We start from the raw sequence: 16,831 nt of genomic DNA, 5'->3' as shown, positions 1-16,831 counted from the left end.
AATTCTATGATCTGAGCCAGTGAATATTCTTGTCTAAATCGACAGGAAAGCATTGCCCCATTAACCCATTGGTTGGATAACCCTGGAACTTATTTCTCCAACAGCCAGACCTCAACATGTCACAGACATTTCCTTTGTTCCATCCAACCCTACCCCACTTCCTCTGCAACTTAAACAAACTTGTTCTCTGTCTTTCACGGTTCTACTGAAGGGTCTTCTATATGCAATGTTAACTTTTCCACTGTTTCCTCAGATGCTGCCTGACTTGCTAAATCATTCAGATTTTCAGCATCAGTAGTTTTATGAAGTTTCTTCCTCTATGGTAATTCTAAATTGATCTGTAATAACTGAGGACAATTTCAACCCTTTCTTTTGTAAGCAGTATTTTAAATGTCAGTTCAGCATTTTTGCTTATCTGTTTGTGTTTGTGGAGAAGCATTACCAAAGCAAATGCATATGAACTTTAATCAGAAATGGCTTTCCAAATTTCAGCAGGGACTTACAATGAGTTAATAGAGGTTAATGATTGTCAGCTCTTTAGTAATGATTAGGTGGATCAGTCAAGGAGATAGGGGTGTTTGAGATTGGCACAGAAGGGTCCAACTGCACTTGGGCAAACGAGTTAGAGAAGACTTAAAGGCAAACAGGTTTAGTGAGAGCACCTCATATGTTTAACAGGAAAAGGAGTGGCCCATTTTGACTGCAAATGTTCACTGCAGAATGACATAAAAAGATAAAAAAGTGGCTTTTATACTGGGGATATGCAGCCAGTGATGAGTGGAGGGTTCATTTTGCTGGGCTGGATCTTTAATAAAGCTCTTTCAATTATCCCATTCCTCTCCTCTTTCCTTACACCCCTCCTTTTTTCATAATTAGAAATTTATACAATTCCCCCTTATAATTTACAATTAAGTTTGTGTCCTCTTTCAGGAATTCCAGCTCAAGCTGTGTAAAACCATTCTCCAGTGTAGAGACCACATTATCAACATCATTCATTCACTGAGAACCCCAAAGCCAGTTAGTTGTATCACCTAGACAACCTTGGTATCCACCTTATCACAGACATCCCTCGTTCTCTCTGTAGCTCAAAACAGAATTGTTTTCCCACTTCTTCAGTTCTGTAGAAGTTTTCTGCAGTTTTTAAGAAAACTGTAACAACTCATTTACTGAACTCCCAAATAAAAAAAAACGAACACAAAGCACACTAGAAGTACTTTATGTAATTGCGTCATCATGTCAGACCATGCTCTTAAAGTGAACCCCAACTCAATGTTGGTGGTTGTGAATTATGTACGTTTCCACCAATTACATTACCCTACACACTCCCCGCCCCCAGAGTTCACTAAAACTGGCATTGTGAGTCTGTCCGGAGCTTGGACGAGCCAGCCAGCTCGGGTCCTGTGTTCCGTGGGCGGAGGAGCATCAAGGCCTCTGGCCCATCCAGAGGTGTGTTGACACGCTCATGGTCATGGTGACTCATGGTGACGGCAGGGGCAAGGTAGCAGAATCCTCCAAACCTTGGTGGGCCTATTTAAGGCGATCTACCAAAATACTCATACGTTCAGATTTACGCCTTTATCTATCATAAAAGTCTTTTCTTTCTGTTCCAGAATGCGGACCAGGCCACCGTAAGGGGCCCTAAGGGGATGCTGGTGTGGGTCATAGCGGACGAAAACAAACAAGGCTGAATGTAGGTCAACAGGAACCCAAGAGAGCAGAACGCCATGATGGGAGGTCAGAAGAGGTGCAAAGGAATTAAATTCACTGAGGAGGGTGAAACGCTGTTGAGAGGCTAACTGAGCAGTCGTGGCATCAGGAATCACCTGGCACTAGCAACAGCTGCCTGTATGCCAATTCAGCCGTGGACAACTGCAGGTCCTCTTCTGGAGCTGTTCTGAGCCCCAGCAGGACCCACAGGAGGCGATCGTGCCAACATCATGCATCAGGGAAGCCCTCAGAGCAGCCTTTATGGAGCGGCGAATCTGCTCGCTAGGCCATTGGACTGTCGGTGATCCCAGCTTCCCCGAACTTAATGTCAGCCATCTGCAGGCCCATGACTGCTGTTCGGTAAACCTGGGCCTCTGGGTCAGTAACTTGGTCAGCTGCCATACCAGCATAGTCAACCCCGAAGTGTATGGCCTCAACGGCTAGCCATGAGAGGCAATCGGCCACGGCATTATTTTTCCCCTTGATCTGTTGTATATCAATTGTGAACTCTGATATGTAGGCCAGGTGATATTGCTGTCATGCAGACGAAGGGCGGATAAGCCCCCGGGGCCTGACGGAATATTCCCCAGGTTGCTTCACGAGGCAAGGGAAGAGATTGCTGAGCCTCTGGCTAGAATCTTTATGTCCTTATTGTCCATGGGAATAGCACCGGAGGATTGGAGAGAAGCAAATATTGTCCCCTTGTTCAAAAAAGGTAGTAGGGATAGTCTGGGTAATTATAGACCAGTGAGCCTTATGTCTGTAGTGGGAAAGCTGTTGAAAAAGATTCTTAGAGATAGGATCTATGGGCATTTAGAGAATTATGGTTTGATCAGGGACAATCAGCATGGCTTTGTGAAGGGCAGATCGTGTCTAACAAGCCTGATAGAGTTCTTTGAGGAGGTGATCAGGCATATAGATGAGCGTAGTGCAGTGGATGTGACCTACATGGATTTTAGTAAGGCATTTGACAAGGTTCCACACGGTAGGCTTATTCAGAAAGTCGGAAGGCATGGGATCCAGGGAAGTTTGGCCAGGTGGATTCAGAATTGGCTCACCTGCAGAAAGCAGAGGGTCGTGTGGAGGGAGTACATTCAGATTGGAGGATTGTGACTAGTGGTGTCCCACAAGGATCTGTTCTGGGACCTTTACTTTTCGTGATTTTTATTAACAACCTGGATGTGGGGGTAGAAGGGTGGGTTGGCGAGTTTGCAGACGACACAAAGGTTGGTGGTGTTGTAGATAGTGTAGTGGATTGTCGAAGATTGCAGAGGGACATTGATAGGATGCAGAAGTGGGCTGAGAAGTGGCAGATGGAGTTCAACCCGGAGAAGTATGAGGTGGTACATTTTGGAAGGGCAAACTCCAAGGCAGAGTACGAAGTAAGTGGTAGGATACTTGGTAGTGTGGAGGAGCAGAGGGATCTGGGGGTATATGTCCACAGATCCCTGAAAGTTGCCTCACAGAAAGCTTATGGGGTGTTAGCTTTCATAAGTCAAGGGATAGAGTTTAAGAGTTGCGAGGTAATGATGCAGCTCTATAAAACTCTGGTTAGGCCACACTTGGAGTACTGTGTCCAGTTCTGGTCGCCTCACTATAGGAAGGATGTGGAAGCATTGGAAAGGATACAGAGGAGATTTACCAAGATGCTGCCCGGTTTAAAGAGTATGCATTATGATCAGAGATTAAGGGAGCTAGAGCTTTACTCTTTGGAAAGAAGGAGGATGAGAGGAGACATGATAGAGGTATACAAGATATTAAGAGGAATAGATAGAGTGGACAGCCAGCATCTCTTTCCCAGGGCACCACTGCTCAATACAAGAGGACATGGCTTTAAGGTAAGGGGTGGGAAGTTCAAGGGGGATATTAGAGGAAGGTTTTTTACTCAGAGAGTGGTTGGTGCGTGGAATTCACTGCCTGAGTCAGTGGTAGAGGCAGACACACTAGTGTAATTTAAGAGACTACTAGACAGGTATATGGAGGAATTTAAGGTGGAGAGTTATATGGGAGGCAGGGTTTGGGGATCGGCACAACATTGTGGGCCAAAGGGCCTGTACTGTGCTGTACTATTCTATGTTCTATACTCCTTTATATCCCACAAAAAGTAGTGGATATGGCCTCGTCCATCATGGGAAAAGCTCTCCCCACCATTGAGTGTGTTAACACAGTGCTGTCACAGGAAAGCAACATCTTTTCATCCGTGACCCCCACCGCCCAGGCAATGCTCTCTTCAGTAAGAAGGTACAGGAGCATCAGGTCCCACTTCACAGGTTCAGGAACAGATATTACCCCTCAACCATCAGCTCTCGCGTCAGAGGGATAATTTCACTCAACATCATTTGTCTCATCACTGGGGACGTGCGACTGATTGTATTGTCTCACAGAGCTGGCTTAGACATCCTTTGCTGTGATTTTCAGTTGCACATGGAAGAGGAACTAGACAGTGGTGCAGAAGTGACTGGAATCTGACATGTCTCGATCTACTTGCAGTTTTGGTCATTCTGATATGTTGGTGATATAAGTGGGATTCAGTGGAGAATTAAAGGACAGTAACGTTCTAGGTTTGAGACTGATTTTCCCCTCCATTTCACCGACATATGCACTGCTGTAATTAAAAAAAACTACTTGTAGCAGCATCATATAACCACAACTTACAATAAAAAAAATTAAACATAAATTATACAGTTTTTACAAGAGAAGACAGTTGTCCATCTTCAGAGCATATATATGTTCTGTGATGGAGAATTTACTGTACAGTGAAATCTGTCCCAGTATGGTTCTGTTTCCTGAACCAGTCAGAAATGTAGTGTAGTATGACTTGGAGCCAGAAGGAAGCTTTGCAAAAAGGCTCTCAGTGAGCATGTGAGGAGGGTAGAAAAATTGATTGATGTGTGATTAGGATGGATGGCTGATGACTAGGATGGATAAGCTGAGTTGAAGGACCTGAACTCTGATTCTAAGATTCTAGCCTCCGAGTTCTCTGCTTGTACCTTCATTTTCATAGACACCTAGAATCACAAAATACAGAAACAGGACCTTCAGCCCAGTGAGTTTGGGCCAGTCATCATCCACCAATTTACACTCATCCTGCATCAATCCAATTTTCATTCTCCCCACGTTTCCATCTGTTTGTTCCAGATTTGTCCACTTGCCTGGGCACTGAGGTGTTCTACTCCACATCTCAGTGCCCTCCTGCTCTCTGTAGGTCCTACCCTGGTCTGTCCTCCCAAAGTGCCACTTGACACTTGTCGCCATTAAATTCCATCTGCCATTTTCTAGGCCATATATCCAGCTGGTCCAGATCATGCTGCAAGCTCTGATAGATTTCATTACTGTCCACTATGCCCCCAGTCTTGGTGCCATCCAGTTTATTTCATTATTATAGGATAAACAACTACAACAGACCCAGCACCAATCCCTGCTGCACACCAATAGTTACAGGTTTCGAATCAGAGAGGCAACTATCTGTTACCACTGTCTGGCTTCTTCCACCAAGCCAATGTTGAATCCAGTTGACAGTTTCATCCTGACTGCCAAGTACTTCGGTCTTCTGGACCTGCTTCCCACACAGGGCTTTGTCAAACGCCTTCTCCCTGTATCAACCTTCCTTGTAACTTCCTGGTTCTATTGGCTGTTATATTGTTGTGCCCTCTTGCTCCTAAATGGACCTTTAACTTTTACTTCTGTGGCTGGGTACTGTTGGTCTGATACCATCCAAGAAAATGCATTGGAAAGTGGAAGAAGTTATTTCCTTTAGCCTGTTCTGCCATGTTGAGACCCAGGGTTGAAGGTTGACCGAATTGTCATACAGTAGCTGAATAAGGGTCTCGGTCCGAAACATTGACTGTTTCATCGATTCCATAGATGCTGCATGACCCGCTGAGCTCCTCCTGCGTTTTGTGCATGGTGCAGTAGCTCCTACCTTCTGCTGAACATCTATTACTGGCACCAGATTAAAACTGAACCTAGCATTAGTTTTGGTCACCCTACCATGGAAAAGACATGGTTAAACTGGAAAGAGTGCAGAGAAGATTTACGAGGATGTTGTCAGGTATCAAGATCCTGAATTACAGGGAGAAGTTGACCACACTAAATTTTATTTCTTGGAATAGAGGGGATGACACGTGTTTTTATAGAATTATTTAAAATTGATGGGTGTAGATCAGGTAACAGCCTTTTCCCCAGGATAGGGAAGTCCAAAATCATGGGGATGGATTTGGGGTGAGAGCAGAAAGATTTAAAAGGGACCTACGGGGCAGCCTTTTTCAGACAGAGGGTGGTCATTATATGGAACAAGCTGCTGGAAGAAGTGGTCGATACAGGTACAATGGTTTCATTTCAGAAGTACACGTACAGCCGGAGTTTTGTGGGATATGGGCCGAATGCATGAATTGGGACTCGCTGAGTGACACTGTAGTCGGCATGGACTCTGTGGGTCGAAGTGCCTGTATCCACATTGTGTTGCTCTCTGACTCTATTTTTCTTGTGGTAGATTTCCAAATTTCACCCTCTCTAAAGTTTCAAAGCTTTATTCCCAGTTACCCCAATCTGTAGAAATGCTTGCCCTCCCATTGCCTTGCCTGTTACACCTCAATAGCAGTGGGTGGTGGCAGTGCTTGATGGATATCACTTTCCTGAGCCATCACCTCTCGTAGGTTGCTCAATGGGGGGAAGATCTGTACCTGTAATGGGATTGGCTGAGTTCACCACTTTTGTGAAGTCTCCTGCATTCCTTTGCCTTGGAGTTCCCAAACCAGACCATGGTGCAACCAGTCTGGATTCTAATCCATTTCTTCTGTTCTATTCTACCTACTTTACTGTACCTAATAGATAGGTCAATGGGGACTCTACTGCACTAAAACTGCTTCGTAAGTGCAAGGTTTTACTGCACAAGTTTAATTTTATTGCTAATGTTCAGCTGAAATCATTTGGGCTGATTTTGATTTGTCTTGAGATTTTTTAAATGCAGTACCTGGAAAACACATCTACTCCCAAGCATAGCTCCTTCATTTCTATGAATTGAATGAAAATGTATTTAAGGTCTAATGCAAATAGTCTTTCATGCGTTCAGCAATTAAACACATACCTGGCTTCAGGTATGTGCTGTTTCAAAGCTTCAGAGATAGCACATTCATTAATTGGATCCTTGTGTTTGGACATTGGATGGACCATAAGTTGTAATCACTGCAGATGAGATGTATTTCCATTGGACACACTTGAGCAACTGGCTTGTCCATTATTCACCAGCAAGCCGCTCTGATTAAGGTGGAGACAGAAGAGACTGCAGCTGTTGGAATCTAGAGCAACAAACTACACATTATTTATGCCTCATTTATTTTATTTTACTTTTATTTAGAGATGCAGCACAATAACAGGCTCTTTCATCCCAATGAGTCTGTGCCTCATGTTACCAAGTGGCCTCAAGCCCCCACACCGCCCCACCCCACTATCTTAACTGCATTTTACAGGAGCACCATAGATAGCATCGTGACAAGTTGCATCTCCATCTGGTATGGGAGCAGCAGAGCATCAGACCGGAGTCCCTACAGTGGGAACAGCTGAGAGGATCATCATGGTCTCCACACCATCCATCGGGGACATTTTAACAGGAGCGCGGCATATGCAGGGTCCTTAGTATTATTAAGGATCCATCCATCCAGCATCTTCTTTGACTTTCTGTCATCAGGCAGGAGACGATGATGCATAAAAACAAGAACGGTCAGGATGAGAAACAGTTTCTTCTCCCAGGCCATTAGGCTTCTGAACTCCTGGCCGCATTGTGTCACTGGTTAATCTGTTCCGTACCTTACAATACCTAACTTATGCACTTCAGTTGTTTATTTATGTGCGATTCATCTGCAGATTTCATCCATAAGTTATTATGTGTTCTGTATTCTATTATTATGTGTCTCGTTTGACGAGATATTATGCATGTACAGAGTTGAATGACAATAGACTTGAGCTGACCTGACTTGACTGAAACCAGGACTGGTCTTGCACAGTGAATGGCCGGACCCTGGGGAGCATTACTCAACAGCAAGGCCAAGAGATACAAGTACACAGTTCACTGAAAGAGATGACATAAGTAGACAGAGTGTGAACATAAGAGATTGCAGATGCTGGAGATCTGGAGTAACTCACACAAATGATGGACAGTCTCAGCAAGTCAGGCAGCATTTAAGGAGAAGAATAAACAGCCGACGTTTCTGGCCAAGACACTTCATCAGGAGTGGTCAAGAAGGCATTACTTCATCAGCAAAGACACAGAGCTGGGACTTCATACACATTGTTCATTGGTTATGTGGAGTGTGAGCAGTTCTGGTTACCTAGCTGTAGGAAGAATGTGATTAAGCTAGAGAGGGTGCAGCAAAGATTCACAACAATGTTGCTGGACTGCAAAGCTTGGGCTATAAGGACAGACTGCATAGGCTGATACTCTTCTCCTCAGTACAGAGGAGGTTAGGAGGGGTCATAGCTGAGATATACAGAAAAAATTACGATGGGGATAGATAGAATAGACGGGGGGAAACTCTTCCCTGGATCAGTGGCAGATAAAATGAGAGGACTTCAAGTTAGGATAAAGGAACATTTGTAGTTAACTCAAGGCTTCTTCAAAACTTCTGTACTGGAATTTGAAGTATCCAACTTTGAAAATGCCATTACATGTGTGACGTCAAAAAAAAATACCCGAGGCGGTTTCCCAAATTCAAACCTGAAAGCAGCTGAAAGGGGAAATGCAATCTTCATTTGTTAGTGTATTCTTCCTGCTAACGTGCCAAAGTTCCCATTAAAATCAACATCTCAGAGGCTAAAGTCCTAAAGCACAGGAAGACGAATGCAAACTTGAAGCACATTATTCACTGTACATCAGACAGAATGGTTTCCTGGTTTCTCTGCCTGTGTTTCTGCTGTTTTGCAGTTTCAGCTATCCCACTGGATTTGGTAAGTTAATGATTCAATGTCAGTAGCTTTATGCTTATAGGGAGCAGCTTATAACCACTAATTGTTACTGCTTTGCAAAGTTTTGCATGAGTCTTATAATCCAGCAACGAAGTGCACCCTGCACCTGAGTGACTGATGTTGGAGAAGGCTTGCTTCTGCTTAGAAGAAGAGGCAGCTTGAATGGAATCCCTTTGCTGTTGTAGATTAGCTTCACTCCAACGGGAAGTTTATTGGAGGTTAGATGCAGTACTGAGGTAAGGCAGATTGATTGACATGTTGGGGGAATAATAACGTATCCTTGCTTACATAGTGCTCGTGTCCATGGTGGACCTGCTGGTTAGGATCAAAACATGGATAGCATCATGTGCAGGATGTGATATAGAGATATGTTTCCAAAGGCAACCATGTTTGAGGACACTCCACAGATCTTCCGTCAGTCTGGAGGAGAGGTTAGACGGTCTGGGCTGGTTCTTCTTGGAGCAGAGGAGGTTGAGGTGAAGCCTGATAGAGATATATAATGTCATGAGGGGCACAGATACAGCAGAGACAGAGAGATTGAATTCTCCCTCCAAGGTAGAAGCATCTATGACCAAAGGGCACACTTTTAAGGTGAGGATTAAGAACTTCAGAGGGGATCAGAAGAAGTTTTTTTTCAAAGGTTTCAAAGGTACAATTATTGTCAGAGAAATGTATACAATATACATCCTGAAATACTTTTTCTTTGCTACTATCCACGAAAACAGAGGAGTGCCCCAAAGAGTGAATGACAGTTAAATGTTAGAACCCCAAAGCCCCCCCCAGCTCCCCCTCCCATTCACAATCAGCAGCAAAGCATCGATCCCCCCTCCCCCACCAGCAAAAAAAGCATAGGCACCCCCCACCGAGCACTCAAGCGTGCAGCAAAGCATCAATAAAGACTCAGACTTGCAGTACCCTGAAGTCTACTCATTCACCCAGTAATTCGACATACCACAGGCTCTCTCTCTCCCCAATAAAGGAAAAAGAGATGTCCCCATTTCACATCAAGAGGGGAGACATAACAAACAATCTGCTGACTTACCATGTTAAAAGTCTGTTGCATCACTTTTTCTGAGCTCTGTGCCCAAAGAACTCGGGTCTCTGAGCACACAGTCAGCAGCCAGCTCGCTGCTTTCGATCTTCCGTCTCCCACAACACACCGATTTTCTGCGGAGGCACTAACCTCATGTCTGCCCGCCTCCAGAGTCACGAAATCCCGGAACCCTGAAAGCATGCTAGTCTTCTAGGCCACGTCCTTGGCATGCCGAATAGCGGCCAGTTGTGAGACCCTGTGAGAGGGTCCCATTCCGACAAAGAACCGAAGTCGGCATGTGAAAACCCTGAAAGGGAAAAATAGAGATATTAAAGATAGAAATAGAGCTGTTTCCAAAGATGCAAACAAAGGAGTTAACGTTAGGTGCCATCATTTCCTAAGCTCCACCCCTCACCTATATTGTGACAATGTTTTCACCTATATTGTGACTGGAATCTCAAATGTACTGCCTGAGGATTTGGTAACATTAAAGTCAAAGGCGAAATCGAGTTTATTGTCAGATTCACAAGTCAATTCTGCGCTGTAGTCTGCTGGGGCAGCAGGGTGAGAGCAGATGATGCCAAGAAGATCGATAAGGAAGGCTAGTTCTGTTCTGGGGGTGGAACTGGTTCCTTAACACAAAATGCTGTGCAGATGCTGGGGTCAAAGCAACATGCTAGAGGAACTCAGCAGGTTGGGCAGCGACTGTGGAAACGAACAGTCAATGTTTCGGGCCAAGACCCTTGGTAGGACTGAAGAGGGAGGGGGCAGGGGCCCTATAAAGAAGGTGGGGGGAGGGTGGGAAGGAGAAGGCTGGTAGGTGCCAGGTGAAAAACCAGTAAGGGGAAAGATCCAGGGGTGGGGTAGGGGAGGCAGGGAGGAGATAAGCAGGAAAGGTGAAGAAGGAATAGGGGAAAGCACAATGGGTAGTAGAAGGAGGTGGAACCATGAGGGAGGTGATAGGCAGCTGGGGGAGGAGGCAGAGTGAAACTGGGATGGGGGAAGGGAGGGGGAGGGAATTACTGGAAGCTGGAGAATTCAATGTTCATGCCAAGGGGCTGGAGACTACCCAGACGGTTTATGAGGTGTTCCCTGGTGAGGGAACACCAATATAGTTGCGGGGTGGAGCTTAGGAAACGAAGGCGCCTCATGGATTCCCTGGTGGTGGTGACTGAAAGGAGGACACTGCAGAAGCTATGGAGCGTTTTGGACAATCCCCCTCACCCCCTCCATAACACACTGGACAAACAGAGGAGACCTTTACTAACAGACTGATTCCACCGAGGTGCACCACTGAACGCCACAGGAGATCCTTTCTCCCTGTGGCTGTAAGACTCTACAACTCCTCCTGCTTAAGTATAGAAGTATGTGGTTTCACTGTCATGTCCGTATTTTGCTTAATTACTTTTTAATGCACATTTTGGATTCTTCTTCATACCTCACTGCTTACATTTTGTATTTTAAAGTATATTTTCTGGCAGAACAAACTTGCAACAATAAATTCTTTATGGATGAATAAAGTTTTATCTTATATTTATGCAGAGGTCCATTTTAGTGCCAATTGATCAAAGTGCTGGTAGTGTTGTCAGCCTTCGGTAGTGTGACAAGAATACACATAGATTAAGATGTTAGCTGTCCTGTGCTGGCACCGGTGGGATCAGCAGTTGGTCTGCCACCTGTCTTCAGGAGAGAGAGAGATAAGGAAAACAATGGAGCAGCATTTGGAGATGTTAATGAAGGAAGGAGAGCTGTCAAGATCGGCTCCCCCTTTGAACCCCGAACTGTTTGAAGTGATGGACAGGCAATACCCCAACAGAGGGATAAAAAGGGACAGGTTCGCTAAGGCAACAGACACATGACACCCGAGGTAACAAGAAGCGGTGCGTCTCTCACAAGTCGGTGGGAAGTTCTTGGACGGCTGATCGTGGGATCAAGCCATAGACGCTTAGGGTGGAAAGGCACGATTGGCGGGAACCTGGTGTGTGTCCACCCTTGCCTGGGTGCTAGGTTCACCGCAGAGAAACGATCGTATCTGGAAACAGAGGGCTCACGGTCGGTGACCTCAGATGACATCACAAAGGACTCGCCCGAAAGCTGACTGCGAAGGTCTGTGTGGAAGCCTTGAATATTCATTCGTTTTGCTCTCTCTCTCCTTCCCCCACACTGTCCATCTCCCACGACAGCGATTACTGCGAACTGAACTGAACTTTGCGTCACTTTGAAACTGATCATTTACCCCTAGACAACGATAGAGCTTGATTGATCCTGTTATCTTAATTCTGTGTGCATGTATGTTTATCATTGCTGAACTGTTGCTTTTATTATCCTTTTGATTAGAGTACTGTGTTGCTTGTTTCTTTAATAAAACTTTCTTAGTTCTAGTAATCCAGACTCCAACTGAGTGATCCATTTCTGCTGGTTTGGCAACCCAGTTATGGGGTACGTAACAGTAGTTACTGTTTTGCTTACTCACTCTTCCTTCAGTTAGTCCTGACGAAGGGTCTCGGCCTGAAACGTCGACTGCACCTCTTCCTAGAGATGCTGCCTGGCCTGCTGCGTTCACCAGCAACTTTGATGTGTGTTGCTTGAATTTCCAGCATCTGCAGAATTCCTGTTCTTTACTGTTTTGCTGTTTGGTTCAAGAATCAAATGGCTGAAGGGAAGAAGCTGTTCTTGAACCTGATACAACGCACACAAAATGCTGGAGGGTGCATTTTGAAACACGTTACAGACAATTAGCCACACAGCGCAGAAACGAGACCTTCTCCCCACCAATCCACACTGACCAGCTAACAACCATTTACACAAATCCCATTATTATTCTCCCTATGCTCCCATCAACCACCCCCCTCCCATAGTCTATCACTCACCCACACACTGAGGGGGGCAGGGTGGAATTTAAAGCAGCCAATTAATCACCAACCCGGGCATCTTTGGGATATTTGTGGAGACCTGAGCCCCTAGAGGAAACCCACTTGATCATAGGGCAAACGTGCAGACTCCACATAGACATCAGCCGAGGTCAGGATTGAACCCGAGCCTCTGGCGCTGTGAGACAGTGGCTGTACCTGCTGTGACACCGTGCCACCTTTGGGTGTTAATATCAAGGCCGAGGGACATGCCCAGCAGACCTGAATATTCTCGCAGGAATAGAAAGTCTGACCCAACATGACGTCTGGACAGAAAGAAATGGGAATTTCCCTAAAGTCGGAGAGTTTCGTTGTTGACTTTGGAAGACTGTAACCAAAATCGAAGTCGAGTTTATTCTAATAAGCTCAAGACATGACTTCACAGGTGCAATAAAAAGCTTACTTGCAACAGCATCACAGGCATATAAGGTCAGATAAGCAGCATTCTTTAGAAAACCAAATTATTTATAACGTAAGTACATGAAACCCCACTGGTTTCCTTGACTGCGTAAGTTTGACTCCAATCCCGCCAAAGCCGTGAGCTTGAGGTGACTCTCCCCACCTGCTGAACCCCAGTTTGTGTGGGTGCTGTGTGATATGCTACCCTGTTACAACTCAGTGCCTGAAATAACAGACAGCCCACTGCATATGGTTAAAGGAATTATATTTATGAATCTTAAAAGAAAGAAAAAAAAACAAAAAGGGCCCATTAAAATTAAACAGTCAAATGTGCACCAGTTGGAGCTCAATTCACCGATCTTCAGTCGATCTCGCCACCTGGCTCCATCGGATCACGATCTCCCCACTGGGTCGTGGTAATGGTAAAAAAATCGCAGCATGATGCTGTACAGAGGGACTCGGGAGTGGTTGTGCATGAATCACAAAAGGTTGGTTTACAGGTGCAGCAGGCTATCAAGAAGGCAAATGGAATGTTGACCTACATTGCCAGAGGGATTGAATTTAAGAGCAGGGAGGTCATGCTGCAACTGTACAGGGTACTGGTGAGGCCGCACCTGGAGTACTGTGTGCAGTTCTGGTCTCCATACTCGAGGAAGGATATACTGGCTTTGGAGGCAGTGCAGAGGAGGTTCACCAGGTTGATTCCAAAGATGAGGGGGTTAAACTATGAGGAGAGATTGAGTCACCTGGGATTGTACTCGCTGGAATTCAGAAGAATGAGAGGACATCTTATAGAAACATATAAAATTATGAGAGGGATAGATAAGATAGAAGCAGGAAAGTTTTCTCCACTGCTAGGTGAGACTAGAACTAGAGGACATGGCCTCAAGATCTGGGGGAGTAGATTTAGGATGGAGATGAGGAGGAACTGCTTTTCTCAGAGAGTGATGAATCTGTGGAATTCTCTGCCCAATGAAACAGTGGAGGCTACCTCAGTAAATATATTTAAGACAAGGTTGGATAAATTTTTGCATAACTGGGGAATTAAGGGTTATGGGGAAAAGGCAGGTACATGGAGATGAGTCCATGGCCAGATCTTATTGAATGGCGGAGCAGGTTCGACAGGATAGATGGCCTACTCTGCTCCGATTTCTTATGTTCTTTTGTTCTTATCCTACGACCAGTTCCCTCCAGCGTCTTCTCTCTTCACCTCCCACTGAACAAAGGACCCAACTCACATTCCAAAGCACCCATTACCTCTAACCATAACCCAAGCACTGCTTCTACAGAAAGGCCATTATGTTAGTAGTGAAGCCTTTCCCAGGGTGTTACATACAATTTTGTACAAGAGAAATACAATAAACACAAAAATGGTCAATTTTAGTGCAAAGTAGGCACCAGAGTCTTTACATTCTGAAAAGTTCAAGGAGGCTCGTTATTCACCAAACACTCTAACAAACCCTCACAGATGTACTGCTGTAAGTACTCTCTCTGGTATACCATAGACTGGTATGGAAATATGAATGTGCAGGGACGTAAGAAGCTGCAGAGGATAGTGGACTCAGCCCTATACATCCTGTGAAACATCCTTCCCCACCGGTGGTAGATTCTGCAGAAAGCACTGACTAAAGAAGGCAACTTCCATCATCAAAATTTCCCACCATCCAGGCTATCCAAACATCTCACAGCTACCATTGGGCAGCAGATACAGAAGACTGAAGTGCCACGCCATCAGGTTCAAAAACAGCCTCAACCACTCCGTTCCTGAAGCAACTATCACAACCCTAATCAACAGTTCAGCAGAGCAACACATTGATCACTTTTAAGACCATAAGACCATAATATATAGGAGCAGAATTAGGCTATTTGGCCTAGCGAGTCTGCTCCACCATTCCATCATGGCAGATCCATTTCCCTCTCAGCCCCAATCTCCTGCATTCTCCCTGCATCCCTGCATGCCCTGACTAACCATGAATCTATCAACCTCTGCCTTAAATATACCCAATGATTTGACCTCCGCAGCTACCTGTGACAATAAATTCCCCAGATTCACCACTCCCTGCTCCTTTTCAACTCCGTTCTAAGCGGATGTCCTCATATCCTGAGGCTGTGTCCTCTGGTCTTAGACTCTCCCACCATAGGAAACATCCTCTCCATATTCACTCTATCAAGGCCTTTTAACGTTCGATAGGTATCAATCAGATCTCCCCTCATTCTTCTTAATTCCAGTGAGTATAGGTCCAGAGCCATCAATGAGACCTCATACAAAGGGGGAGGGGAACCAGAGTGTAGGAACAGATATAGAGGAGAAGGAAGAAAAAGAAAATAGTAAAGTTGTTTGCACCGTTAGTGATAAACAGAGAGTGAGAGGTGGAAAATTTCTTAAATGCATTTATTTTAATGCGAGGAATATTATAAGAAAGGTGGATGAGCTTAAAGCATGGATTGATACCTGGAAGTATGATGTGGTAGCTATTAGTGAAACATGGTTGCAGGAGGGGTGTGATTGGCAACTAAGTATTCCTGGATTTCGTTGCTTTAGGTGTGATAGAATTGGAGGGACAAGAGAGGGAGGTGTTGCATTGCTTGTCAGAGAAAATATTACAGCGGTGCTCTGGCAGGATAGGTTAGAGGGCTTGTCTAGGGAGGCTATTTGGGTGGAATTGAGGAATGGGAAAGGTGTAGTAACACTTATAGGGGTGTATTATAGACCACCTAATGGGGAGCAAGAATTGGAGGAGCAAATTTGTAAGGAGATAGCAGATATCTGTAGTAAGCACAAGGTTGTGATTGTGGGAGATTTTAATTTTCCCACACATGGACTGGGAAGCCCATTCTGTAAAAGGGCTGGATGGTTTGGAGCTTGTAAAATGTGTGCAGGATAGTTTTTTGCAGCAATACATAGAGGTACCAACTAGAGAAGGGGCAGTGTTGAATCGCCTGTTAGGAAATGAGATAGGTCAGGTGACAGGTATGTGTTGGGGACCACTTCAGGTCCAGTGATCACAATGCCATTAGTTTCGATATAATTATGGAGAAGGATAGGTCTGGACCCAGGGTTGAGATTTTTGATTGGAGAAAGGCTAACTTTGAGGAGATGCGAAAGGATTTATGAGGAGGAGATTGGGACAATTTGTTTTATGGGAAGGATGTAATAGAGAAATGGAGGTCATTTAAAGGTGAAATTTTAAGGGCACAGAATCTTTATGTTCCTGTTAGGTTGAAAGGAAAGGTTAAAAGTTTGTGAGAGCCATGGTTTTCAAGGGATATTGGAAACTTGGTTCGGAAAAGGAGAGAGATCTACAATAAATATAGGCAGCATGGAGTAAATGAGGTGCTCGAGGAATATAAAGAATGTAAAAAGAATCTTAAGAAAGAAATTAGAAAAGCTAAAAGAAGATACAAGGCTGCTTTGGCAAGTAAGGTGAAAATAAATCCAAAGGGTTTCTATAGTTATATTAATAGCAAAAGGATAGTGAGGGATAAAATTAGTCCCTTAGAGAATCAGAGTGGACAGTTATGTATGGAACCAAAAGAGACAGGGGAGATTTTGAACAATTTCTTTTCTTCGGTATTCGCTAAGGAGAAGGATATTGAATTGTGTAAGGTAAGGGAAACAGGTAGGGAAGTTATGGAAACTATGATGATTATAGAAGAAGAAGTACTGACGCTTTTAAGGAATATAAAAGTGGATAAGTCTCCTGATCCTGACAGGATATTCCCTAGGACCTTAAGGGAATTTAGTGTAGAAATAGCAGGGGATCTGACAGAAATATTTCAAATATCATCAGAAACGGGGATGGTGCCAGAGAATTGGCATATT

At 44.6% G+C, this 16,831-nt stretch overlaps 1 protein-coding gene across 1 annotated transcript in view; it reads left to right on the top strand.

The window, feature by feature from the left end:
* Positions 1-8,257: 8,257 nt before the first annotated feature.
* mep1ba (meprin A subunit beta a) overlaps positions 8,258-16,831 on the top strand; it is a 78,554-nt gene continuing 69,980 nt past the window's right edge. Inside the window, 1 exon segment of the mRNA XM_063060086.1 lies at positions 8,258-8,649. Coding sequence (XP_062916156.1) covers positions 8,584-8,649 — 66 coding nt within the window. The 5' untranslated portion in view covers positions 8,258-8,583.

Source organism: Mobula hypostoma, chromosome 1, assembly GCF_963921235.1.
Source record: "Mobula hypostoma chromosome 1, sMobHyp1.1, whole genome shotgun sequence".
NCBI lineage: Eukaryota > Metazoa > Chordata > Chondrichthyes > Myliobatiformes > Myliobatidae > Mobula > Mobula hypostoma.
Note: the sequence above shows the minus strand (reverse complement) of the source record. Positions and strands in the feature narration are given on the sequence as shown.